This window comes from Neophocaena asiaeorientalis, unplaced genomic scaffold (genome assembly GCF_003031525.2).
Source record: "Neophocaena asiaeorientalis asiaeorientalis breed wild unplaced genomic scaffold, Neophocaena_asiaeorientalis_V1.1 scaffold85, whole genome shotgun sequence".
NCBI classification, from domain to species: domain Eukaryota; kingdom Metazoa; phylum Chordata; class Mammalia; order Artiodactyla; family Phocoenidae; genus Neophocaena; species Neophocaena asiaeorientalis.
In genome coordinates this window covers 9396816-9423567 of record NW_020174301.1, presented here as the reverse complement: position 1 = coordinate 9423567, position 26752 = coordinate 9396816, and the positions used below count along the sequence as shown (strand labels likewise).

Sequence of the window (26752 nt, the reverse complement as noted above, 5' to 3'; positions counted from 1 at the left end):
GCCTCTCCTGTTGCAGAGCACAGGCTCCGGATGAGCAGGCTCAGTGGCCATGGCTCATGGGCCCAGCCGCTCCGCGGCATGTGGGATCTTCCCGGACCAGGGCACAAACCTGTGTCCCCTGCATTGGCAGGCAGACTCTCAACCACTGCGCCACCAGGGAAGCGCTGGGTAATATTTTAACGTTAATTTTTCCAAGCCATGAACCTAGGCTATCTTCCATTTATTTGTGCCTTCTTCAATTTCTTTCATCAACGTCTTACAGTTTTTAGTGTACAGATCTTTCACCTTCTTGGTTAAGTTTATTCCTTACTATTTTATTGTTTTTGATGCTACTGTAAATGGGATTATTTCTTTTTTAGATAATCTCAATTAGCATATAGAAACGACAGATTTTGGTAGGTTGATTTTGTATCCTGCAACTTTACTGAATTTGTTTATTAGTTCTAACAGTTTTCTGGTGGAGTCTTTAGGATTTTCTATATAAGGTTGACCCTTTAACAATGTGGAGGTTAATCTTTGTATAACTTATAGCCAGCTTTCTGTATCCACATTCCCTCCACATCCAGGGATTCAACCAACCACAGAATGTGTAGTACTGTAGTATTTACAATTGAAAAATATCCATATATAAAGTGGACCCATGTAATTCAAACCCATGTTGTTCAAAGTCAACTGCATAAGAACACACCACCTGCAAATCAAGACAATGTTACTTCTTCCCTTCCAACTTGGATGCTTTTTATTTCTTTCTCTTGCCTGACTGCTCTGGCTAGGACTTCCAGCACTATGATGAATAGGAGTGGTGAAAGTGAGCAACTTTGTCTTGTTCCTGATCTGAGAGGAAAGCTTTCAGTTTTCACCACTGGGTGAAAGGATGTTGAATTTTGTCAAACGCTTTTTTTTTTGCATCTATTGAGATGATCCTATGATTTTTATCTTTCATTCTATTGATGTGGTGTAACACATTTATTGATTTTCAAATTCTGAACCAGGGGTAAGTCCCTCTTCCTCATGGAATATGATCCCTTTAATGAGCTGCTGAATTTGGTTTGTTAGTATTTTGTTGAGAATTTTTGTACTACAGTAATCAGGGACATGGGCTCAAAGTTTTCTTCTTGTGTCTTTATCTAATTTATGTATCAGGGCTTCATAGAAACAGTTTGGAAGTGTTCCCTCTTCTATTTTTTGAAAAGAGTTTGAAAAGGACTGGTATTAATTCTTCTTTAAATGTTTGTAGAATTCACCAGTGAAACCACCTAGTCCTGGGCTTTTCTTAGTTGGGAGCTTTTTGATTACTGATTCAATCTCCTTACTCATTGGTCTATTCAGATTTCCTGTTTCTTCATGATTCAGTCTGGTAGGTCGTATGTTTCTAGGAATTAATCCATTTCCTCTAAATTGTTCAATTTGTTGGCATACGCCTGTTCATAGTAGTCTCATAATCCTATGTATTTCTGTGGTATCAGTTGTAATATCTCTTTCATTTATAATTTTGAATTCTCTCTCTTTTTTCCTTGGTTAGCCTAGCTAAGAGTTTGTCAACTTTGTTTATCTCTTCAACAGCCAACTCTTAACTTTGTTGATCTTTTCTATTGTTTTTCTATTTTCTATTTCACTTATTTCTGGTCTAATCTTTATTACTTCCTTCCTCTTGCCAACTTTAGGTTTAGTTTCTTCTTCTTTTTCTAGCTCTTTGAGGTGTAATTGTTAGGTTGAGATCTTCCTTTTTTCTTAATATAGGCATTTATAGCTATAAAGTTTCCTCTTAGAACTGCTTTTGCTGCATCCCATAAATTTTGGTATGTTGTGTTTCCAGTTTAATTTGTTTCAAGATATTTTTTGATTTCCCTTTTGATTTCTTCTTTGATCCATCTGTTGTTCAAGAGTATGTTAATTGCCATATATTTGTGAATTTTCCAATTTTCCTCCTGTTACTGATTTCTAGTTTCATACCACTGTGCTCAGAAAATATACCTGATATAATTTCTATCTTCTTGAAGTTGCTGAGACTTGTTTTGTGGCCTAACATATAATCTATCCTGGAGAATGTTTCGTTTGTGCTTCTGAAAAATGTGTATTCTACTGTTGGTGGATGGAATGTTCTGTATATGTCTGTTAGGTGCATAGGGTCTATAGTGTTGTTCAAATCAAATTCGTTGTTTCTTTATTAATTTTCTGCCTGGATAATCTATCCATTGTTGAGAGTGGGCTGTTAAAGTCCTCTACTATTATTGTAATGCTGTTTATTTCTCATTTTAGTTTTATTAGTATTTGCATTATATATTTAGGTGCTCTGACGTTGAGTGCATAAGTAGTACTTCTCTTTAAACAATAACTTGCACAAGGATTTCTAAAGTTCAGTTTCCTTAATTAACAAAAAGCTTTTTGACATTCATCACCCAACTAAAAGATGGATAATCTGATGCTTGTTGAGCTCTCGATGGTACAATTTGTTATAACAAATATCCTGGGGTGAACTATTACCTTGAAGGAAAATTAACATAAACCTAATTTAAGCTAATTCAACCACTTCCTATGGCCCACAGAGGTAGTCTTTAGTGACCAGTGACTACAGTTTACATTTACATTAAATTCTGTGAAGATCAGCTTGGTGGGATCTTCAAAAGACTTTATGTATAACAATCACAAAAAGATAATAAAACTTTTCTTCAACAATTTACTATGTGTCAGGGAATGGTCCAAGCTCTAACATGTTATTAACTCATATAATCCCATGCCAATTTTTTGAAGTGGGCCTAGTATTATTCCTGTTTTACAAATGAAGAGACAGACACAGAGAAGTTAAGTGACTTGCCCATAGTCACAGAGCTAGTAAGAGGCAGGGTTGGGATTCAAGTTCAGAGGAGGCAAATTATACCAGGGACCCAAATCCCACCAATATAGACATGTTTTATTTTGTCTGTATAAAGTTTTAACCGCCATACTTAAAATTCCAACTTTCCAAACTCCCTTGAAAACTGGGAGATCTAGCAACATTGGGCCTCCATCCCCATTAGGAAGTAGCAGAACAGCACCTTCCTAAGACAACATATGCTCTTCCTCAGGTCCACACAGCCCATCTCTCCCTTTAATCTAATGGGTCACATTACCTGGCATCTGTGGAATTTGAATGTGTGACCCCTGCCTTACCCAAACATTCCAGAAAGGAGTCAACTACATACACCTACCACCTGAAGCCCATGTACTTTTCTCTCAAAAACCAAGTTGGTTTTAATCTATACCCTGTGTCCCACATAATGACCCACAGATGCTGGCTGCAGGTACTTACCTTCAGGGCAGCTGTCCCAGCATACTGTCTGCTAATGGAGTCACCGTTGTTGGCCCACATTATCTGATAAATGCGATTGCATTTCACCGGTAGTGGCTGCTCTGGGGGCATCACACCTAATTTTTTCAGCTAAAATTAATACATTGGTAGATTAACTGCATATAAGCCAGGACACTATAGCATAAAATGTATACTGCAGAGAAAGGAAGCATATACATGTACAATTTAGGACCCTTAAATTTTAAAAAATGATGTTTTCAGACTTTTTCAAAATTAAGCACCACTTGAAAGATAGCTTTATGAATTGCTACATCTGAATAAATAGAATAAAAAATTTATACTGTTTTGCTGTAATTTTTAATGTGTAGACTCATACTATTATATTTTGTCTTTCTTTTAAATTTGGCTATGAAGTGAAACTAACCATCAAAAAACCATATAGAAACAACAATAATATTAATAGTAGCAGAGCAGTAAGTGCCCAATAAATGTTAAGTCTGGTGCCACATTCTAAGAGCTTTTTTAAAATATAAATTTATTTTATTTTTGGCTGCATTAGGTCTTTGTTGCTGAGCGTGGGCTTTCTCTATTTATGGTGAGCAGGGGCTACTCTTCGTTGTGGTGTGTGGGCTTCTCACTGCAGTGGCTTCTCTTGTCGCAGAGCATGGGCTCTAGGCTGCGGGCTTCAGTAGTTGTGGCACGTGGGCTCAGTAGTCGTGGCTTGTGGGCTCTAGAGTGCAGGCTCAGTAGTTTTGGCCCACAGGCTTAGTTGCTCTGCGGCATGTGGGATCTTCCCGGATCAGGGCTCGAACCCATGTCCCCTGCAGTGGCAGGTGGATTCTTAACCACTGCGCCACCAGGGAAGTCTGAGCTTTTTAAAATAAATTATCTCATTTACTCCTCATAACCACCCTGTGCAATCAATACTCTTATTACCCCCCATTTATAGATGAGGAGATAGAAGTTTGGAGAGGTTGAATTCTTTGCATGGGGTCAACACCTTGTATGTGCTAGGGCCAGGGCTTGATCTCCAAAGCCTGGCTGCTTCAGTGTGACAGTAGACGGCATCCCCAAAGGATAGTCACAAGGTTCTATCAGGAGAAAGAAGCATGCTAGGAATGTCAACCTTGGGAATTCATTACCCAGGTGTTATAGGGCTGAAAGATCTAAAAGGGGACACTGAGGTAAGAGATATAATGACTCCAGGAAACAGCAGGGTTGGGGCACAAAGGGAAGAGGCTGGTTCTGTGGTGCCAAAGGAACCAAAGCCACAGAGAGGGTGCTGATGATGGGAATATAACACGGGTGAAGGAACTTGTCCCCTTGTCCTCCTCCAGCCTCATGGTCTTCCTTTAATGCCCTCTATTGGCAGAGCCTGACATGGAACCAGCTGGTTGAGCAGAAAGGTGGTGTGCAGACCCCATGCCCCAATACAGAAGCGAGTGTTTGGAGCTGAGAGAAAAAGGTAAATGACTACACAGTGCCACCCAGTACAATTTTAAATGCTGGGCCTCACATTTTTGAAATGAGTACTTAAGAAAACGCCATTTGATTCAACTGATTTCTAGGAAAGGCTGTACTTTCCAGGTTTTAAAGCAACAAGGATGTTTGCATGCTGTAAATGTTCTATGGAACAAAGATTGTAGTTACTGGTTTACATGTGAAAAAAATTAAAAATGAATATTTACAATACAGTGGACTTCAAATTACCTGCTGTTCCATGACCACTCGTGCAATGGCAGCTTGGACCACATTGGTGCGATCCAGGCAGTCCATGCAATTAACTCGAAAAATCCCTTCTTGTTTACATATTACTCCAGCTTGATCAACCCTTTTCAAAAACAGTATGGAATTACTTTACAATATGAAATACTTTAAAGTTTTCAAAACCCACAATTCTTCACAGTATAATAATAACAACAGCAACATTGGTTATCAATTTGCTTAGAATATTATTATGTGGCAGGCATAACTGAGACCTTTGTAGACGTTATTGTTAATTTACACAATAACTCAACAAAGAAGATATTCTCCCCGTTTTGGGGGGGAAAAAAACAGGTACAGAAAGAGTGACTTGCCTGAGTCACACAACTACTAGGCAGAGCTGATACAAACCCTAGTTATGCTTTTCTACACATTTAAAACCAGAAGGCACTTTAAAACACCATCCCATTCCTCCTTTTTGACTTCAAGTAGAAATGCATCTAAATTAGCTTGAACAGACTAATTCACTCTATCACCCAGTGAGAAGTCATGCAGCATGCCTCACTCATCTAACTTCTCTAGCCACCTGTGGCCTTAAAATCTAATCAAATGTTCTCTCCTGTCCTTTAAGCCAACTTCTTCTTCCTACGTCTCCTCTGAAGAATCAACTTCCTTCTCTGATAATTTTTAAATGTCTCAAAACTGGGACCAAATACCTCTAAACCTTCCTTCCCATGTTAGGGACCAAGAAGAAATGTAGATCATGGAGCGTTAGAAGGAATTAAAGAATAGTCACGGAGCACTCCACTCCATTTTGCTGTGACCACCTGACACCTTTCCCCTGTTCAAAGCTACCTATGCCTCATGACTCACACCCTTTTGAAAAGGAGAATAGGAATTGGGAAGCAAAACAAGAAAAACAAAAATCCTTTCTCAGCCTGCTATTATTTTAACACTTAGTGGTACTAGACAAATACATATGATTTCACAGACCAAGAGTCTGTCAAACTGATTTCTTACGAAATACCTACCAACACCACTTCATGTCAAGAATAATGTCATAAATGGCATCTGTTAGTGTTTGAACATTCTCAAACTTCATTCCTCGGCTAAAATACATGCCAAAAGGAAAAAAAAATTTTTTTAATAATTTTTTTAAGCTTATGATATCTAAGGTTACTTGGAAAAATGAAAGAAAATTATTACTATAAATATGAGAATAACACTACTTTAAATAGGCAATTATATAAATATTTATAACTAATCTTCATTATGAAAGAAAATATGTGATATGTGAAACATATCACAGCCACCAGAAGCTTCTTTCCCCACCAAAATTTTCAATACCTATGTAAATGAACCCACATTAGAGTCAAGATTATGACAGAAGAAACTGGCTTTCAGAATACACACAGGTTAAAATTACCATCAAAATGATTGTTGTTTTTCCAGAGCAAACTCCAGTGGAGTTATCCCAAGAGAGAGCAGTATTACTAACAGTACAAAGATGAGCCAGCAGGATGAGTTTTAAGTAAGGGAACACTATTACTCCTGCCAGGCTCAAACTCAAGCAGAAAGGGAAAGTTCCAGAAATTCTTTTACTGAAGGATAAAAGGAAAAAAGGAACTCTAAGTCTCCAAGTCATTTTGGAACAAAAAGACTGTAAATATTTCAGGAAGAATTAACTTAAATTTTTAGGCAAAATAAAACCCGTATGTAAATGGAACTAAGTAAACAAATGATAGTCCTTTCCTTTCTAACAAGGAGGAGAACAAGATTTTCTTCCCAATAAAGAGAAGAAAAACTAAGGTCCCTGTGGCAGTGTCTACCACAAACACTGGAACCGATCAAAACTCCTCTCAGGAAGCCATCTTACCAGTGCTCATGGAAGTCAAATGAAACGTAAGTGAGGTGTGAGTTGTTAAAGAGCAACACTTGTTTCAGGTAAGCGTCGCCAATTATTTTCTCTCTTCCTGCCTGGTCTACCAAATTAATAATAACCTGTGAGAGTAAAGAAAAGGAAAAAATTTAGTTTAATCAGACATTAGACTCATAATTTTTACTGAATTTATTTAGAATTATGTTTTAGAAATAATTTATAGCCAGACTCAGAAATTAATCCACTCAAGCCTCAATTTTTTTTCCCTATAAGATTTTCATTTGTTACATTTAGGTTTATGAGAACTTACATCAATGGCATGATGTACCATGCAATAACCTCTCAGAATATAAAATGAAAACAAATTCCTTTATAATAGGAGGTATTTTAAATCTCTAGAATAATTTTTAAAGAAATATACAAAACCTACATACTGGACACTCTGAAACTTTGCTGAAACATGTAAAAGAAAACCTAAATAAATGGAGAGACACACCATGGTGCTAGATGGCAAGATTCAATATTGTAAAGATGTCAAGTCTCCCTAGGTTAATCTATATACTCAACAATCCCAATCAAAATTCAATCAGGATCTTTTTATAGACTTGGAAAATTAATTCTGAAGTTTATCTGGAACAGTGAATAATACAGGAAAATATTTGAACACTAATAATAATAAAGGACTTGTCCCGTTGGAGAGCAAAACATACTTTAAATGTATAGTGATTAAAACTGTGGTACAAGTGCAGAAAAATGAATGACTCAACAGAACAGGTCAGATGGCCTAGAGACAGACGTATGTACACTGAGGAATCTAAGCTATGGTTACATCATTCTGAGAGAAATATGGACTATACTATATGTGGACTATGTGTGGACTATACTATAGCGGTATACTACAAATGGTATTGGGATAACTGTCTGTTTACGTGGAGGGGGACTTAAGTTAGCCCTCTACACTTCATTATACACAAAATAGATTCTAGATGCATTAATGATCTATATATTTTTTCTTCAAGTTATAAAAAAGCTAGATGAAATGTTGGGATGATTTTTCCCTAATTGAAGGATGGCACTGACATTCTAAGCATAACAAAAACCAGAGAGCGTAAAGAAAAGATGGACAGATGTGACAACATAAAAATATAAAACCTCTGTGTACTAAATGACAGAATAAGCAAAGGTTAAAAAAAATATAAAGGACTACCTAGGGGAATATGCCTGCAACATAAAAACCATTAATATATAAAGAGTGCTATAAATTCAGTAAGGAAAAAAATGGGTAAAGGATACAGAGGATATTCACAAGAGAAGATAAACAAATAGCCAATAAACATGAGACTACAACTTTAAAGAAACGTACATTTTAAAACAGGAAACCAGTTTTCACATATAGACAGGCAAAAGCTGAACACTAAATGTAGACAGCATTAGTGAGTATATGGGGTAATGGGCACTGGCTCCCACTGTTACTGAGAGTGTACACTGGTGTGATCTTTTTGGAAGCAACTGAGTGGTAGGTATCAACCTAAAAGAAATGTAATGTTTGATCCAGCCATTTCACCTCTAGAACTTTATAAAGCACACAAGTGTTCCAAAATATATAAAGGATGTTTTCTGGAGAATTTTAGAATAGCAAAAACTATATCCTAAAGGTCCACCAATGGAGAAATGGTTAAATAATAGCCATGAGCTATTAAGTGAAAATAGTTGCAGAATAGTGTATATCCCATAGCTTATAGCCCTCTTTCGACTTAAATTTTGAATGTGTAATATGCATGTGTCAAGATGTTTTTCGCTGCAAACGACAAATTACTGACTCAAATCTCAGAACGGAAATCTGTTCTGAACCTCAGAAGTCGAGGTTGCACGGTTCCAGAACTGCTTCATTCAATGGTGACCAAAACCAGATCTATCTTTTTGTCCTGCCATTCTCGGCATACTAGTCAATCCTCAGGCTAATGACCTAGGCTTGACACAGCTGCAGCAGTACGAACCAAATCCAGACACAACCACCACAGAGGGATTGACTGTGGGTTCCTGTATCTCTTTTTATTAGAGCAGGAAATCTTGCCCAGAGCCTCCCAGCAGACTTCCCTTCACATCAGACCTCATTGGCCAAAGTGCCAAGAACATACACAAGCCCACGCCTGTACCAAATACAGGCAAGAGCAACAGTAGTGACACCATGACTGAGTCAGACGGACCGTATGCCCACCTCCCAGAGAGCAATTACCCAGCGGATGAGGGTGGATAAAAGAACACTCTTGGGGTACTGTTAGACAGGAACAAGTGTCTCCTCAACACATACGCCTATAAAGTTGGTGAGTATGATGTGTACAAACAGGTTGTGAAAGTCAACAGGGAGCAGGAATGAGGGTGGAGAAGAGGTTATTTCTTCTACTTCCTTTACATACCTCACAATTACTTCAATTTTTACAGTGATTATGTGTTAAATTATGGTTTATTCTCTTCAATGCTACTTATAATTACACATATTGCGAATACATGAAATTTATTTACATCGTAAAAAAATTCAAACGTAGATAAAGGTCACGTCCTTCCTGACCACAAGCTAAGTCCACAGTCTTCCCTGAAGGTAACTCCCACTACAAGCTTGATGTGTACCTTTTCAGGCCATCTAAGTGCGTTCCTATATAAATGTGCATGCCATATGTAGGTGAGAACACATATATATGGAAGAGAATTACATATGACAGTTTTGTTTTGCGGGAGTTTTTAAATGGTGACATGCCATATGCTGTTAGCAGTCTTTCTCACTCCACTGTATGAGTTTAAGATCTTTTCACATTAGTACACACAGATGTACCTCATCATTTTTTTTTTTTTAAGAAGATGTTGGGGGTAGGAGTTTTTATTAATTTATTTTGGCTGTGTTGGGTCTTCATTTCTGTGCGATGGCTTTCTCTAGTTGTGGCAAGCGGGGGCCACTCTTCATCGCAGTGCGTGGGCCTCTCACTATCGCGGCCTCTCTTGTTGCGGAGCACAGGCTCCAGATGCACATGCTCAGTAGTTGTGGCTCACGGGCCTAGCTGCTCCGTGGCATGTGGGATCCTCCCAGACCAGAGCTCGAAACCGTGTCCCCTGCATTGGCAGGCAGATTCTCAACCACGGTGCCACCAGGGAAGACCCCTCATCATTTTTAAGCATTTGTATGCAGCACTTTACATATGCTGTACTTTATTTACCCACTGACCTCCTGATGAACAAAGGGTTTTTTTATGCTGCAATAAGGAGGCTTATACATGCCTCCTTGATTGAACACATGTTTCTCTCAGGGAGATTTAAATTTTTTTGTCATCCTTGACAAAACTTGTACTTCCTGCCATTTTTATTTTAGTCATTCTGGTTTTGTGAATGGTGGTTTTAGTTTGCATTTCCCTGATGATTAACGACGTGGAACACCTTTTCATGTTTATTGGCCTTTGGACATCCTTTTTCATGAAGAATCTGCTCGAGTCTTTTGTCCAATTTTCTTTTGGGCTGTACACCTTTTTTATGGATTTATAGGACTTTTTAATGTACTCTAGATAAAAGTCCTTTGTCTTATATATGTCTTCTCCCGCTTTGTGAATTGCCTTTCCATTCTCTTAATGGTGCCTTTTAATAATCAGAAGTTCTTTTATTTCAGTGAAGTCAAATTTATCAATTTTTTCATTATGGTTGGTGCTTAAGTCATATTTAATTTTAATAAATAATATTTATAACATATAGTAGTATTTTAATATTCAAAATATTTGATCATTCAATAAAGTTTCAATAAATAAAATTTTAGTAAAAATTAAACATTTAGTAAAGTCATTTTTTTTTCATTATGGTTAGTGCTTTTAAAGCCCTGTTTAAGACCCAAGGTCAAAAGATGTTCTATATTTTCCTTTAAAAGGCTTATTAACCTTTCACATTTAGATCCACATTCATCTGGAACTGATTTCTGTATATGGTATGTAGGATAGATATCAAAAGACAAATTACTGGATTAACAGTATAAGCATATTTTATTTTTTGCAGTACGCGGGCCTCTCACTGTTGCAGCCTCTCCCATTGCGGAGCACAGGCTCCGGACGCGCAGGCTCGGCGGCCATGGCTCACGGGCCCAGCCGCTCCGCGGCACGTGGGATCTTCCCGGACCGGGGCACGAACCCGTGTCCCCTGCATCGGCAGGCAGACTCTCAACCACTGCGCCACCAGGGAAGCCCAAGCATATTTTATTTTGATTGATAATACCATTCAAAATGGCTATAGCAACTTATGCTGCTCCCAGCAATGTGTGAGCGTTCTCATTTCCCCAGTTACCTGCCTTTATCTCTTACTACAAACTTTATATTTTTTTTCAATATGAGGGTTTGCTTTTTATTTCCCTGATGGGACTTTCTTTGAGATTGCACAAAATTTATATATTAACAACTGAAATCTATTCAATATTGAGTCTTTCCTTCCAGGAACATGGTATTTTCTCTCCGTTTATTCAAGTCTTCTTTTACGTTCTTCAGTAATCCTCCCCTCCCCACACCCTTGCCCCCATATACATGCTATCTTTTTTGTATGTTCGGTAGATTTCAGGTTGTTTCTTCCTATTTTTGTTACTGTTAGAAAAATGCATCCCATGGCATTACACCTTCAGACTGGTCATTGCTAATGGATAAAAGAGTTACTGATTAGTCTATATTAATCTGTATGAAATCTGGTCATCTTGCTGAACTTGTATTTCACCTAACAGTTCTCAATTGATTTTGGTTTATATGTTCACATACCTGCATATGAATGTATGAATAAATAAGAACGGTGGGCCGAGAAAAAAGATATTGAAGGATACATACCAAATTGTTACCTCAAAGAGATGGACCTATAGGTGGTACTGAGAGATGCTTTTCCTATCCTACTCCAGATACTTCTCAGATTGTAGTAATTGACAGTAGATTAATCTCATCTAAAAACAGTCTAAAGTAGCTGACTCAATGATAATTCTTAAAGAATATTAAGAACACTCTTAGCTATGTGTTCTTTAACTTCACGAGAAATGCCATTTTGCTTAATTATGAATCGTATATTATTTTCATGAAATTTAAAGAAACAGATGCATAACCATTTCTAAAAATATGAAGGAACACTTATTACTACAGATCAAAACCCACCTGTTTTTTGTAAATTTTCAGTTGTTCTTCAAAATGGGCACAGAAATAGGCGACAGTGTCCTTTTCACCTACAAAGAAGTGATACAAAATCTTTTTTTCCTTCCCACGTGTAACACAGAAATTAGTGTCTATTCCACCTTTACGTTTACTTTTACATAATTTATTGACAGCCCAAATGTAACTAAGATTGTCTAAAACCAGTATTTTAAAATGAAATGCTAAGCGGAAGATCTCTGATTTTTTTCCCCCCAATTAGACTAAACTGAAAAACTGAAGGTGGCAACTATGAAATTACATTTATTATTTATATAACCAGCCAACTTGTCAGAAAAGGTTTCATGTAGTTCATAATAAATTAATAAAAACCCCTTTAAAACAAGGATGTTAAAAACTGAAGTTTTACTGAATTCTCACAAATATAAATTGTTTTGAGAGAAAAATATTCTGAAAACAATTTTTTAAATCAGCTTCTTTCAGTAATCTAATTAGATTGACATGACTTAGCTATTCCAGTGCTAAAGTTAAAATACTGGAAGAATTAAGTCCTTAATATTTAAAACAACAACAAACCTTTCCCAGCAAAACATGTGAGTAAAGGCATCCTATCTATTCCTTGTAGATGCTGTCTTATTTAAGATATTTCCTGCTTCTATAAATATTGGCCATATTTACACTTTTCCAAAATTAAGCATGTAATAAAGTATTCTTTAAAGAAACAACAAATTAAAATCTGTGAATTAAGCTCTGTTTTGCTCTCTTTTGGAATCTTTTTATTGTCAATTACTTAAATTGTCAACAACCATTATTACTTTTGTGATTATTATATCACTATTAAATTTTACCATGAGTTATTATTTTAAATGAAGTATCTGGCAAAACAAATCCGAACCTATGAAGTATCTAATATTTTAAAAAACTCCCTCTGAAATCATCGTCTGCAAACCAAATAACAGACAGGCTTACTTCTGTCCAGCCGAGGTCTTGGATTATACCGATACCCAACCTGGCTCCAAAACACAGGCACAGAGCCTCGTGTTTGAATAAATGACAAGGTATGATTATACACATGAATTAACTGCTCAGTCTCCACATAATTTGCAACATTTCCATTTTTATCCACTCCTCTTCGTTTATAACGCATTCCTAAAAGAAAATTAAAACAAAACAGCAACATTGAAAAAAAAAATTAGTCTCACTAGATATGCTTCTTAACCAAATCTGTGTCTTTCAGGACAGCCTTGGGGATCTAATGAGCAACTGCGAGGCAGAACAGTATCAACTTACCCCAGATCATGCCTGTATTCATCGTTTTTTAAAAGTTGAAGCTGAGATAGTTCCTGTGAACTGAAAGAGGAGGTTTTTCCCAAAGGTGCTAGCACTCGGGAAGGATTTATTACTGTGATACAGGCTGTCAGTAGGAACAATGGTATCTAGAAGCACATCCCAAGTGACTTTCTGCTCTTTTCCACATATATACCTCCTTTTCTTTTCCCTTTTGTTAACTCTCTCCCATTCACTTCTCTCCAAAAACTTGGTCCCCAATTATATCACACTATTGAGAGTCACTGGGCACTTTGAAGCCAACTGTGTTTCCAAATCCATTATTGTCATTACCATTTCAATACATCTGCAGATGTTCCATTCTCGCCTGGATTTAATTTGTACACTATTACAGCCCTCCACTCACCTGCTCTGTGTCTACTTCGGCGTGAAATGAGAGCCACTAGGAAGCGTGGGTGAATGTCATCTACGCAGGGGGACTCCTGAGGGGGGGTCTCCGGGCTGCTTTTCTCATCGTCAGATGACTCGTTATAATTAACCACAAGTTCTTCAATCTGCACAAAACCTTGAATAATGGGGATAATCCAGAAGTCCACATCCGGTGTCTGAAAATAACACGAATATCGTGTTGCTCCTCTTCTGTACAGCACTGCTACTTCCTTACACCCACGCGGTAGTTAGCACATACTTGTTGTTAGTTTATTAGAAGCAGAAACCTTCCGTCCTTTAACTATATTTTCTGCTTTTTGGAGAACACTAAGGAATGGAGGAAGGGAGGGGGGCGGAGGTGAGAGCCTTTCCTTTTGTTTATGGTGGTCATTCATAAGAAGAGCTGCCTGAAAGGGACCACAGCTGCTGGGTACAAATTCAAGCTCCACCACTTACTTCCTGACGCAGGTGAGTCACTTAACCTTGCCATGCCTCGGCATTCTGCTTTGTGAAATAAGAAAAACAACAACCTCATAAGGTTGTTGTGAAGATTAAATGAGTAACATCTAAAAAGTGTTTGGCGTAGTGCCTGCCTAATAGTAAGGATTTAATAAATGTGGCTATTATGGTTCTTCCTGCTGGTATAGAAGAAAATAAAGCTTAAAGGTTGATTTTCAACTCCCAATTGTATTAAGCCTTTAATTAAATACAACCAACTCTGATCACTTTATTATGAAACACAGAGGTCTATTCTACTTTCTAGTTTAAAAAAAGTCTTGCTCTGCCAAGCTAAAATCCAAGTAGTCAATGAACCAAAAAAAGAATCCTTTCCATAAATATCTTATTTTAAAAAGTCATCCAATGTAATTAGGAGAGTATTAATTAAAGTTAGAGATTTCCTCTTAGTCTTTCCGACTAAGAATACTCAGATTTCTCAACTGACTGTACGCAGGGACAGTAAAGGATGCAAAGTGCTCCAGAGAAGCTGTTCTTAGCCCCTCCTTCCCTCCTATCTCCATATCTGTATCTAGCCTTAATCTCAGCATCAACTTCAAATCCACCCCTTCTTTCACAGTCTAAAGTAGCTATGAAATATACTACTTATATACTCCAGGTCCTATCTCACAGTTTTGTTTTATGGAGCCTGCAGATAGGATCTTAGGAAGGTGGTTAGAGTTGAAAATAGTGAAGCAAAGGATCTATCTGCATTCATTACTTTTATCACCATTCTCATTATTTATATTTTTGTTTTAGCAATAAATACAAAACTCTCAGCGGGAACAGAGATCGGTATGCTACAAAATGCCACCTTTATTGTAAGTCATCGGTTTTAAATGGTGATGCTACGGGTCTGACAAAAACTCTGCAAAACACATTAGAGCTCAATATGTCAGCAAACAGGACAAATACTCATTACAGACACCCTTATTTTTCTCCCCCTATCATTAAGTCTTGGTGGTCATGGTTTGATCAGCATCACAGAGAGGCAAGAACATTTTAGAGAGGTAAGCCATGATAGATACCTAGTTTTAGATACCACCAGATAAATAGGTCAAAATCATTTATACTAACCACCACCAATAGGGAGAAACAGAAAGAAAAAAGGTTTGAACTTTCTGAAAGGTTAAGAAAAAGATAATCTGTGACCCTATTCAACTTTTTGCTCAATTTGTGTCCAAAACAGTAACTGGCACATGGCAGGCTTTCGATAAATATTGGTTGATTGACCGAATAAATGAACTGTCTTTGGACAGTCATAATTCTCCAATATACATGACAGAGTAAAGGAAGACGGTAATCATTAAACCTGAAGGAACCTCATGCAATAATCTCATCATACCCCCTTGTCTTCCCTGATTCGAATACTTGTAGTACTGGAACATTCTTAGAGATTTGTCTACTCCAATTTCCATATGAGGAAACAGGAACATTAAATGACTGGTATCACTAAAGGAAAACCGGGCTTCAACACTTCCAATGGGTACAAACAAAATACCTTTTACAGGAACTCTATGGATATTAGTTCCACAGCCTTAAATTATGACTGTTCTATGGAAACCTGCTAAAAAGATAAGCCCGTGGCTATATAGTCAAATTATGAACTGCCTTAAAGTAGTGCCCTGGTTTTCCCTAGCTAAATGATTCTCATTCTACAGGGGAAAACATTACGTGAGATTTAAAATTTTTATTTTAGTACAACTTAAAAATATTTGCCTAACAACTATAAACTACCTTAGAATATTTCAGAAACAACTACTCACACCAATCTCAGTAAGGTCTTGTATCATATATTTATTCCAAAAAAATCGGTCATCAACCTGGAAAAGGTAGAAAACAAACAGTTCAGAAACATGTTGTTTCAGTTCTCCTATAGAAGCCAAACGGGTCCATAAATTGTTCTGGTGGCAAACCCTGCTCTGAGCTGTGAGAGGTACCTTTTGCCAGAGAGGACAGGGGTCCCTCTCCCCAGCACTCTGCCTCTGCACTGAATTGGTCAGGTCATAGGTCAAGCTATAGTAAAAGGATTCTGAGTCCATGAACATCTTCAGCAACTCCTCAAGTAATCTTCTCTCCAACTTCTCCTTTTCTTTACTTTCCTTAACCTGTAAGAAATTAATCTACTATTACTGCAGGAATTAAATGTAAAGCCTTGTGTGGATACCACACAACTCCCTAGAAGCAAAGTAAAAAATAACCCCAAGGATACGCAGAGATGGTGCTTTAATATGACAAGTAGTTTGAAAGTAAGTTTATTAGCAGGAAAGTCACCCCTCAATTTAAAACTAATCAAAGATGAATTCCAAGCCCATATCAATTAAACTCTTACTTTCTTTTTATTAGGAGCAGACACATTGGATTTAATATGCGTAAAGGTCTTCAGTAGAAACTTTGAGTCATCAGGAGATGGTATAATCTTCTCTGGTTTGTTAATTCCAAAATGATGTTTCTTACAGAGCTAAATAATAGGAGGAGAAAGAGGATTCATTATTACTAATACCTCCTTGCTTAATGTTCAAGTGTGAGTGGAGAAGTGTCACTATTCCTCAAGCACCGCGGTTAAAACATCAAGAGCAGGTGAAATGACCCAGCAGACAACTGATATTAGAAAACACAGCTGTGGTTTCAAGGATGAGAAAGCTACAGTAGAGGATAAGCAAAGAATACAGGGCAGGATATACTTAGGATTTAGGGGTAGAAAATTCAGGTTAGGATGATAGTAAGTTCTTATGTAATATAACTGAAGAATAAAATGCTTTGGTTGGGATTCATTAACGCTTTAAAAATTGGCTTCAAAGATTAAAAATAGTGCAAAATACACATATGCTATGCTCTAGTCACACTTCTTTAGAGCAATATATGCTAAATATTCATGCTAGTTAATTGAGTGTTTTGAGTGAGAAGTTGCCAAGAGTCTGCTCTATTGGGAATATTAAAAGCTGGACGTTTCAACCACTCTCTCGCCTCCTATCGTCACACACACTAATGAAATCAGCATAAAAACACACTCTTTGGGTCCAGAGATTAAGTTTGAAGCAGAAAGTAGGGGCTGCAGGAAACATGCAGTCCAACCAACAAAGGTGATGAAGAGGATGGGAAGGTGTTAAGACAAGAGAAGGGCACAGAGGTTCTACAGAGGACTACCTGGTTAAAGTCAAGCGTTTTACATAAAATTTCATGTGGCTCAACACACAAAGCAAATATTCTGAAAGGGACACAAGGATTCTATTAACCATATGCAGACTAATTCCATTTCTTCAATACACTGGTTTTATTGCTATGCTAAGTGGCAGACACCTGTTAAGAGCTAACAGTCACTAAATGGTTATCATTAGTAGTGTCTTACTTACAAAATAACTATTACTAGATTATAAACAGGATAAAAAAACTTAATGAGGAGAAAAAACTAATTCAAGATTGTGGGGTTTTTAAAATTTTTATTTATTTATTTAGTTTTTGGCTGCATTAGGGTCTTAGTTGTGGCACACAGTATCTTTTTTATTACGGTGCTCGGGCTCCAGAAAGCACGGGCTCATTAGTTGTGGCAGGCGCGTGGGCTGCAGAGCACGTGGGTTCGGTAGTTGTGGCGTACGGGCTCTCTAGCTGTGGCGCCCGGGCTCAGTTGCCCCGCGGCATGTGGGATCTTAGTTCCCCGACCAGGGATCGAACTGGCGTCCTCTGTATTGCAAGACAGATTCTTAACCACTGGACCACCAGGGAAGTCCCCTGGTTCGAGTTTTGATTATAAATTTTTTTTAAAAGTTAGGGGGTGGACTTCCCTGGTGGCACAGTGGTTGGGAATCCTCCTGCCAATGCAGGGGACACGCATTCGAGCCCTGGTCCCAGAGGATCCCATGTGCTACGGAGCAACTAAGCCCATGCGCCACAACTACTGAGCCTGCATGCCACAACTACTGAAGCCCATACACCTAGAGCCCATGCTCCGCAACAAGAGAAGCCACCGCAATGAGAAGCCCGCACACCGCAACGAAAATGCAATGCAAAAAAATAAATAAGTAAATTAATTAATTTTTTAAAAAAAGGAAGGGGGCTGTTCCTGTTTTATCAAATTGGAAGTGGAGACTGATAATTGAATGAAGAATTCGGATGTACTGCAATCTTATGGGTTTTATGTCTTTTCAAAGCTATGGCTACCAAACACTCTATTCACATGGGTTTCAAAACATGATTGAAACTTTACACTCCTCCTGGCCTACCAGTGAAGACAAGGGAACCAAAGGTGAAGTAAAAAAAATCTACAGTCATCCTGCCAAAACCAAGTTAACTTAACTTCCCTTCAAGTAAGCAAAACTAACCAGATCTTGAGATAATGGGGAAGGAGCAAGAATCAAGCATATGGACGTTGCTCCAGCAATTCTCTCCTTTCCCCTCTTTCTGCCTGATCATTCCCACCAGCACAGAAACACACTGATATTTCTCTCCTCTAACACTCCTCCTGTGCCAGCTAGGGTCCTACTTCTTTGTACTCCTCACTGCCTCCAATCCTTCTCCTCCCATTCTCTCTCCAGCCCACTCCAACTTGGCTTTGGCCCCCACCACTCCACCGAAACCTTATCTTCAGTGTGACCAATGGTCTCTACTTGGCTAAATGCAGTGGTAGATTCCTGGTCCTTATCTTAACTGCTCAGTAGCATTTGACACAGTTCATCTCTCCCTCATCTTCTCTGATACACTGTCTTACTTGGCTTCCAGTGGTCACTCTTTTCCTCTTTTACTGGTTCTTTCCTGACCATTTGACTTCTTAATGTCTTGGCACCTCAAGGTTCAGTCCTTGACCCCCTTCTCTATCTGCATTCACTCCCTCAGCGATTTCATCCAGTCTCATGGCTTTAAATACATCTACATGCCAACCTTTCCCTCCCAGCGGTACATTTCCAACCCCACTCTTTCCCAAAATTCTAGAATCACAAATCCCAACGTTTCCACTTGGATTTCCATCAGGTGCCTCACACGCAACATGTTCAAAACTAGACCCTCATCTTCTCTCCTCTGCCTTCATCTCCTGTGGCTCTCCTCCCCTTGCTTACTCCACTCCACCCATGTCAGCCTCCTTGCTGTTCCTCAACAAGCCAGGACTACTGCCACCTCAGGGCCTGTGTTCTGGCTGTTCTCTCGGCCCAGACATCCTCTCCTCAGATATCTTACCATAATCTCCACTCCTGGGCACTCCACCCACCACCCTTACTGCACTCAACTTTTATTTCCCGTAGCGTTCACTACTTTCCAACATATGACATAATATAATTATGTTGATGTTTACTGTCTGCCGCACCCCCACCACGATGTAAGTTCCATAATAGCAGAGATCCTTGTTTTACTGACTCATGTATCTCCAGGGCCTTAGCAGTACCTGGTACAGGAGGTCTCAAAAAACCTTTGTTAAATGAATGGATGGGCTCTGATGCTACAAATGTAAGTGGTAACCTCCAGATTCACACATGGGGCATAAAAGTAGTCCTAGAAAACCATCACTTCCCTTCTTCCATGAATACACCTCATACCCCTCCAGCCTTGGTTAGTACAGAATTATTGGGGCAGCAAAGGAGCTCTCCCGTTAGCACCCTGCTGCTGCTGCTGCTTGTGGCACTGAGCAATTGCCGGCTAGTGATTTTTATGCAGAGTGTTTGTTAGTAATCATCTAGTCATATTAATAACACCTTCTTTAAAAGATCTGAAAACATGCCTTAAACCTAGTTATAGATTGTTGCAATTTTAATATTCAAACAGGATATTACGCCTCTGTCAGACACAGTTATTCCTTAAGAGCATTCAAGCCAGCGAGACTTTCCCCCAGGAATATATCAAAGATGATTCTAAATATCTAGCTATTCTCAAGTAATCTTGCAGCAGCACACCTAGTCTGCACCCACTCTCCTCAGTCTCAGAAGGACGGGAGTTGTTTTTCTCTGCAAGGCTGTGTCTCCTCTAGGATCAGGACCTTGCCCCATCATTCACCCCCTCTCTCCTCTGTTCCAACCTCTCTCTCTAATAAACCCTTTCCTACCACCTTTTAACATTGTTCAAGTTTACCAGAATCTTTTCTCTAAATCCATCCCTCAACCCTGAAATCTCCGTGAGTGAGCAGGGTACAGTGTCACAGTCACTGGAACTGTGAGGACTATAGTCTGGTTGCAGTAGGTCAAAGAGTGAAGGCCAATGAAACTGCTCAGGCAGAGTGAAACAAGGACCCCCTCGCTCTGAAAAGGACAAACCTTATGTCTGTCTAAGAATGTGGCATTAATGATCTCTCTCTGCCATCCTGTCACCTGCCCCTATGACACCCGTCTCTCTGGGCTCTTCCCCCACCTCCAGCTGTTCCTTCTCTGTCTTCCTTGTTGGCGTCTCTATCTCTAAAGATAATGGTGGCTCCCAATGTTCCACCCTTAGTTCTCTTCCCATTCTTCATGCTCTGCCAAGAAAATTTCATCCTCTTTCCTCATTTTTAACTACCACTACGTTGAACTCTACATTTCTAACTCTACTCTTTTGCTCTGAGCTCATGACCCCAAAATACATCTCCCCACTAATGAGACACTAGTCTCTCAAATTCAGCATCTCCAAACCTGACCAACATCTGTTTAGCAAATCTTGTTCCTTCTCTGGTATGCCATATCTCAGGCAATGACTACATCACCCACTGGATTACTTAAGCAAGAAACCTTGGAGTCATCTTCCATTATTCTACCTGCTGAAGTCTCTCCTATCAACCCCAACTACTTCATGCTGACTGTTATTGTGTTAATTCAGATCCTTATCTTTTGCCAAGACCAGTGTTTCTCAAGGGAGGTGCTACTGGCTTAACAGACAAGACAATTCTTTTCGGCACAATTATCCCACTTAGAACAGATAACCTAACAGCCTCCTTTCACGAACTGGGGGGTCCCACTCCAGCATCAGGCTTAAAGTACTGAACATGGCTCCAGACACCCATCTCCAATATAGCCCTTTTAGTTCCCTTTAATGTGTAGGGACCAAATCTCCACCCACCACTGCCTGCTTATGGATGCAGAAACTAGAAGGCCTCTGTCTGACCCACTATTCTGTTTATGGTCCATGAAAATAAGATGCGGTTTCCCTCCAGGCCTGGGAATGTCTTGTTTTTCTTTTCTTTTCTCTCTCTTTTTTTTTTTGGCAGTACGTGGGCCTCTCACTGTTGTGGCTGCTCCCGTTGCGGAGCACAGGCTCCGGACGTGCAGGCTCACGGGCCCAGCCGCTCCGCGGCATGTGGGATCTTCCCAGACCAGGGCACGAACCCGTGTCCCCTGCATCGGCAGGCAGACTCTCAACCACTGCGCCACCAGGGAAGCCCTCTTTTTTTTTTAATCTATCCTCTTCCTGGGCTTGGAACAGAGTTGGTATAGGCCCAATATCCCTTAACTCCAAAATCCAAAAAACTCTGAAACTTGAAAGTTTTTAAAAGTTTGCTACAAGCTCATCTAATGACAAAATAATCCCTGAACTGATATGAGGCAATTTATAGTCATCATTTACCTTCCTTAGAATGAATATATGATTCTTTAAGAAGTATGAATGTGTAAAATTGTAGGGTAATGTCCCAGACTCACTGCACATATATCAAGTACATGGAATAACCTTTTAGAAAGCCCCCCAAACCTGAATTCTAAAACAAATACAGCCCCAAAGATTTCAGATAAGGATTGTGATCTGCATTACAAAGCACAAAGTCACCACACCATCTTATCCAGAAGTCTGTCTCTGTCTCTTAAAACTGACTTTTCTAAACAGAAATTTAAAATACTTTAAACATAAAACATTTTCAATGAATATTTTAAAATCTTCCATATATAAAGTTAAGTTTAGAAAAGAAAGTATAGACCACTATCTTTTAAAATAGGTTAAATTCAGGCCTACCCAGAAACAGGAATACAGAAAACTACTTCTTGGGATCCCTTCCAGTCTTAAGATGTTTTGTTTAGACAGAGCTCTAGGGATTACAACATACAGTGTGGACAGTGGGATCACCTTCCCTTTTCCAGAGGCCCAGCCAGTCCTGTGTAATATGTGCCTAGGCACTTCTCACAACATCGATACACACCATCTCAAAAAGAAAAGCACCACTGCAAGCACCACAGTGCTCCCCTAGTTTTTCTACTACTCTAGCAACTTACATTTCACAACCAAGACTAAGGGCTAATGTTGTTGCTGCTGTATAGGAAAAGGAAACTAAATGATTTTACTTTAAAGGTTGGTAGCTATCTATGTCCATCTGGAGCTAAAATTTTAAACAGATGTCTAATGGGAAACCAAATATGGAAAATGATACAGTTATCTATTAAGGCAATGAGATACAGCAAATAAGATATGCAGATATGGAACATAAGCCTATAAAACTTTAAAGGATGTTTTTTCAAAAGAAAGAACATCTATGTTCTCATTTATTTGAAACCCACAGATTCTTCATACCCTTGTATAGATTTTTTTTTTTGGCCATGCTGCACGGCATGCGGGATCTTAGTTCCCTGACCAGGGATCAAACCCGCACCCACTGCAGTGGAAGTGCAGAGCCTTAACCACTAGACTGCCAGGGAAGTCCCTAGATCTTTTTTTTTTTTTTCCTTTAATGGCACATTGCTTTGAAAAACACTCTGGCAGGTCCTCAAGAGGTTAGACACAGTTACTATATGACCCAGCAATTCCATTCCTAGGTATGGAATTTATCTTTCTCCCAAGAGAAACGAAAACAAATGTCCACCCAAAAATTTGTACACAATGTTCACAGCAGTATTACTCATAACAGCCCCAAAGTGAAAACAACCTAAATGTCCATCAACTGATGAATGGATAAATAAAATGTGGTATACAATGGAATAAAAAGGAATTAAGTGTTGACACATGCTACAACAAGCATGAACCTTGAAAACATGGTGCTAAATAAAAGAAGCCAGTCACAAAAGGCCACATATTTTATATTCCATTTATCAGAAATATTCAGAATAGGCAAATTTACAGAGAAAGAAAGTAGATTAATGGTTGCCTAGGATTTGCCTGGGGGTTGGGGGGAAATGAGTGACTACTAATGAGTGCAGGGTTATTTTTAGAGCGATGAAAATGTTCTAACATTAATTGTGGTGACGGCTACAAAACTGTGAATATACTAAAAACCACTGAAGTTATGTGCTTTAAATGAGTAAACTGTATACTATGAAGATTATTTTTAAAACTGGCAAACAAGCCATATAACTAAAGCAAAAAGTCAACTGGGGGGATGGGGGGACCTTCAAGATGGTGGAGGAGTAAGATGTGGAGATCACCTTCCTCTCCACAAATATATCAGAAATACAACTACATGTGGAACAATTCCTATAGAACACCTACTGAACACTGGCAGAAGACCTCAGACTTCCCAAAAGAGCCGTGTGGCTGACAGGGTCTTGGTGCTCCGGCCGGGTGTCAGGCCTGTGACTCTGAGGTGGGAGAGCTGAGTTCAAGACACTGGTCCACGAGAGACCTCCTGGCTCCATGTAATATCAAACGGTGAAAGCTCTCCCAGAGATCTCCATCTCAATACTAAGACCCAGCTCCACTCAACGACCAGCAAGCTACAGTACTGGACACCCTATGCCAAACAACTAACAAGACAGGAACACAACCCCACCCATTAGCAGAGAGGCTGCCTCAAATCATAATAAGGTCACAGACACCCCAAAACACACCACTGGACGTGGTCTTGCCCACCAGAAAGACAAGATCCAGCCTCCTCCACAAGAACACAGGCACTAGTCCACTCCACCAGGAAGCCTACAGAGCCCACTGAACCAGCCTTAGCCACTGAGGGCAGACACCAAAACAGCGGGAACTATGAACCTGCAGCCTGTGAAAAGCAGACCCCAAACACAGTAAGTTAAGCAAAATGAGAAGACAGAGAAAACACACAGCAGATGAAGGAGCAAGGTAAAAACCCACCAGACCAAATGAAGAGGAAATAGGCACTCTACCTGAAAAAGAATTCAGAGTAATGATAGTAAAGACAATCCAAAATCTTGGAAACAGAATGGAGAAAATACAAGAAACATTTAACAAGGACCCAGAAGAACTAAACAGCAAACAAACAATGATGAACAACACAATGAATGAAATTAAAAATTTGCTAGAAGGAATCAATAGCAGAATAACTGAGGCAGAAGAATGGATAAGTGATCTGGAAGATAAAATAGTGGAAATAACTACTGCAGAGCAGAATAAAGAAAAAAGAATGAAAAGAATGAGGACAGTCGTAGAGACCTCTGGGACAACATTAAATGCACCAAAATTCGCATTGTAGGGGTCCCAGAAGAAGAGGAGAAAAAGAAAGGGACTGAGAAAATATTTGAAGAGATTATAGTTGAAAACTTCCCTGATATGGGAAAGGAAAGAGTCAATGAAGTTCAGCAAGCACAGAGAGTCCCATACAGGATAGATCCAAGGAGAAAAATGCCGACACATAATCAAACTATCAAAAATTAAACACAAAGAAAAAATATTAAAAGCAGCAAGGGAAACACAACAAATAACATACAAGGGAAGCCCCATAAGGTTAACAGCTGATCTTTCAGCAGAAACTCTGCAAGCCAGAAGGGAGTAGCAGGACATACTTAAAGTGATGAAAGGGAATAAACTACAACCAAGATTACTCTACCCAGCAAGGATCTCATTCAGATTTGATGGAGAAATTAAAACCTTTACAGATGAGGAAAAACTAAGAGAATTCAGCAGCACCAAACCAGCTTTACAACAAATGCTAAAGGAACCTCCCTAGGCAGGAAACACAAGGAAAAGACCTACAATGACAAACCCAAAACAATTTAAAAAACGGTAATAGGAACATACATCTCGATAATTACCTTAAATGTAAATGGATTAAATGCTCCAACCAAAAGACACAGACTGACTGAATGGATACAAAAACAAGACCCGTCTATATGCTGTTTATAAGAGACCCACTTCAGACCTAGGGACACATACAGAATGAAAGTGAGGGGATAGAAAAAGATATTCCATGCAAATGGAAATCAAAAGAAAGCTGGAGTAGCAATCCTCATATCAGAGAAAACAAACTTTAAAATAAAGACTATAACAAGAGACAAAGAAGGACACTACATAATGACCAAGGGATCAATCCAAGAAGAAGATATAACAATTGTAAATATTTATGCACCCAACATAGGAGCACCTCAATACATAAGAAAAATGCTAACAGCCATAAAAGGGGAAATCGACAGTAACACAAAAATAGTAGGGGACTTTAGCACCCCACTTTCACCAGATCATCCAAAATGAAAATAAATAAGGAAGCACAAGCCTTAAATGACACATTAAACAAGATGGACTTAATTGATATTTATAGGACATTCCATCCAAAAACAACAGAATACACTTTCTTCTCAAGTGCTCATGGAACATTCTCCAGGATAGATCATATCTTGGATCACAAACCAAGCCTTGGTAAATTTAAGAAAATTGAAATCATATCATGTATCTTTTCTGACCACAACGCTATCACACTAGATACCAATTATAGGAAAAAATCTGTAAAAAATACAAACACATGGAGGCTAAACAATACGCTACTAAATAACCAAGAGATCACTGAGGAAATCAAAGAGGAAGTCAAAAAATACCCAGAAACAAATGACAATGAAAACACGACAATCCAAATCCTATGGGATGCAGCAAAAGCAGTTCTAAGAGGGAAGTTTATAGCAATACAATCCTAGCTCAAGAAACAAGAACATCTCTAGGGAGGGTGGGAGGGAGGGAGATGCAAGAGGGGAGAGATATGGGAACATATATATATGTATAACTGATTCACTTTGTTATAAAGCAGAAACTAACACACCATTGTAAAGCAATTATACCCCAATAAAGATGTTAAAAAAATAAAAATAAAAAAATAAAAGTATATCACTACACAATAAACAGACATTGAAAAGATTAAAAAAAAAAAAAGAAACAAGAACATCTCAGATAAACAACCTAACTTACACCTAAAGCAATCATAGAAAGAAGAACAAAAAAAACCAAAGTTAGCAGAAGGAAGAAATCATAAAGATCAGAGTAGAAATAAGTGAAATAGAAACAAAGAAAACAATAACAAAGATCAATAAAACTAATTGTTCACTGCAGAACTATTTACAATAGCCAGGTCACGGAAGCAACCTAAATGCCCATCGACAGATGAATCGATAAAGAAGATGTGGTACATATGTACAATGGAATATTACTCAGCCATAAAACGGAATGAAATTGGGTCATTTGTAGAGACATGGATGAATCTAGAGACTGTCATACAGAGCGAAGTAAGTCAGAAAGAGAAAAACAAATATCGTATAGTAAAGCATATATGTGGAACCTAGAAAAGTCGTACAAATGAACCGGTTTGCAGGGCAGAAATTGAGACACAGATGTAGAGAACAAACGTATGGACACCAAGGGGGGAAAGCAGAGGTGGGGTGGGGCTGGTGGTGTGATGAATTGGGAGATTGGGGTTGACATGTATAC

The 26752-nt window shown here is 38.8% G+C and overlaps 1 protein-coding gene across 1 annotated transcript in view; it reads right to left on the bottom strand.

The window, feature by feature from the left end:
- Positions 1-26752, bottom strand: part of INPP5F (inositol polyphosphate-5-phosphatase F) — a 68491-nt gene that overhangs the window by 17344 nt on the left and 24395 nt on the right. The window contains exons 3-11 of the mRNA XM_024755917.1: positions 16563-16691; positions 16171-16338; positions 15997-16053; positions 13713-13911; positions 12989-13168; positions 12026-12093; positions 6870-6994; positions 5000-5120; positions 3290-3418 (exon numbers count right to left, since the gene is read on the bottom strand). Of these exons, the coding sequence (XP_024611685.1) occupies positions 3290-3418; positions 5000-5120; positions 6870-6994; positions 12026-12093; positions 12989-13168; positions 13713-13911; positions 15997-16053; positions 16171-16338; positions 16563-16691 (1176 nt within the window). The remainder of the gene's footprint in view (positions 1-3289; positions 3419-4999; positions 5121-6869; positions 6995-12025; positions 12094-12988; positions 13169-13712; positions 13912-15996; positions 16054-16170; positions 16339-16562; positions 16692-26752) is intronic.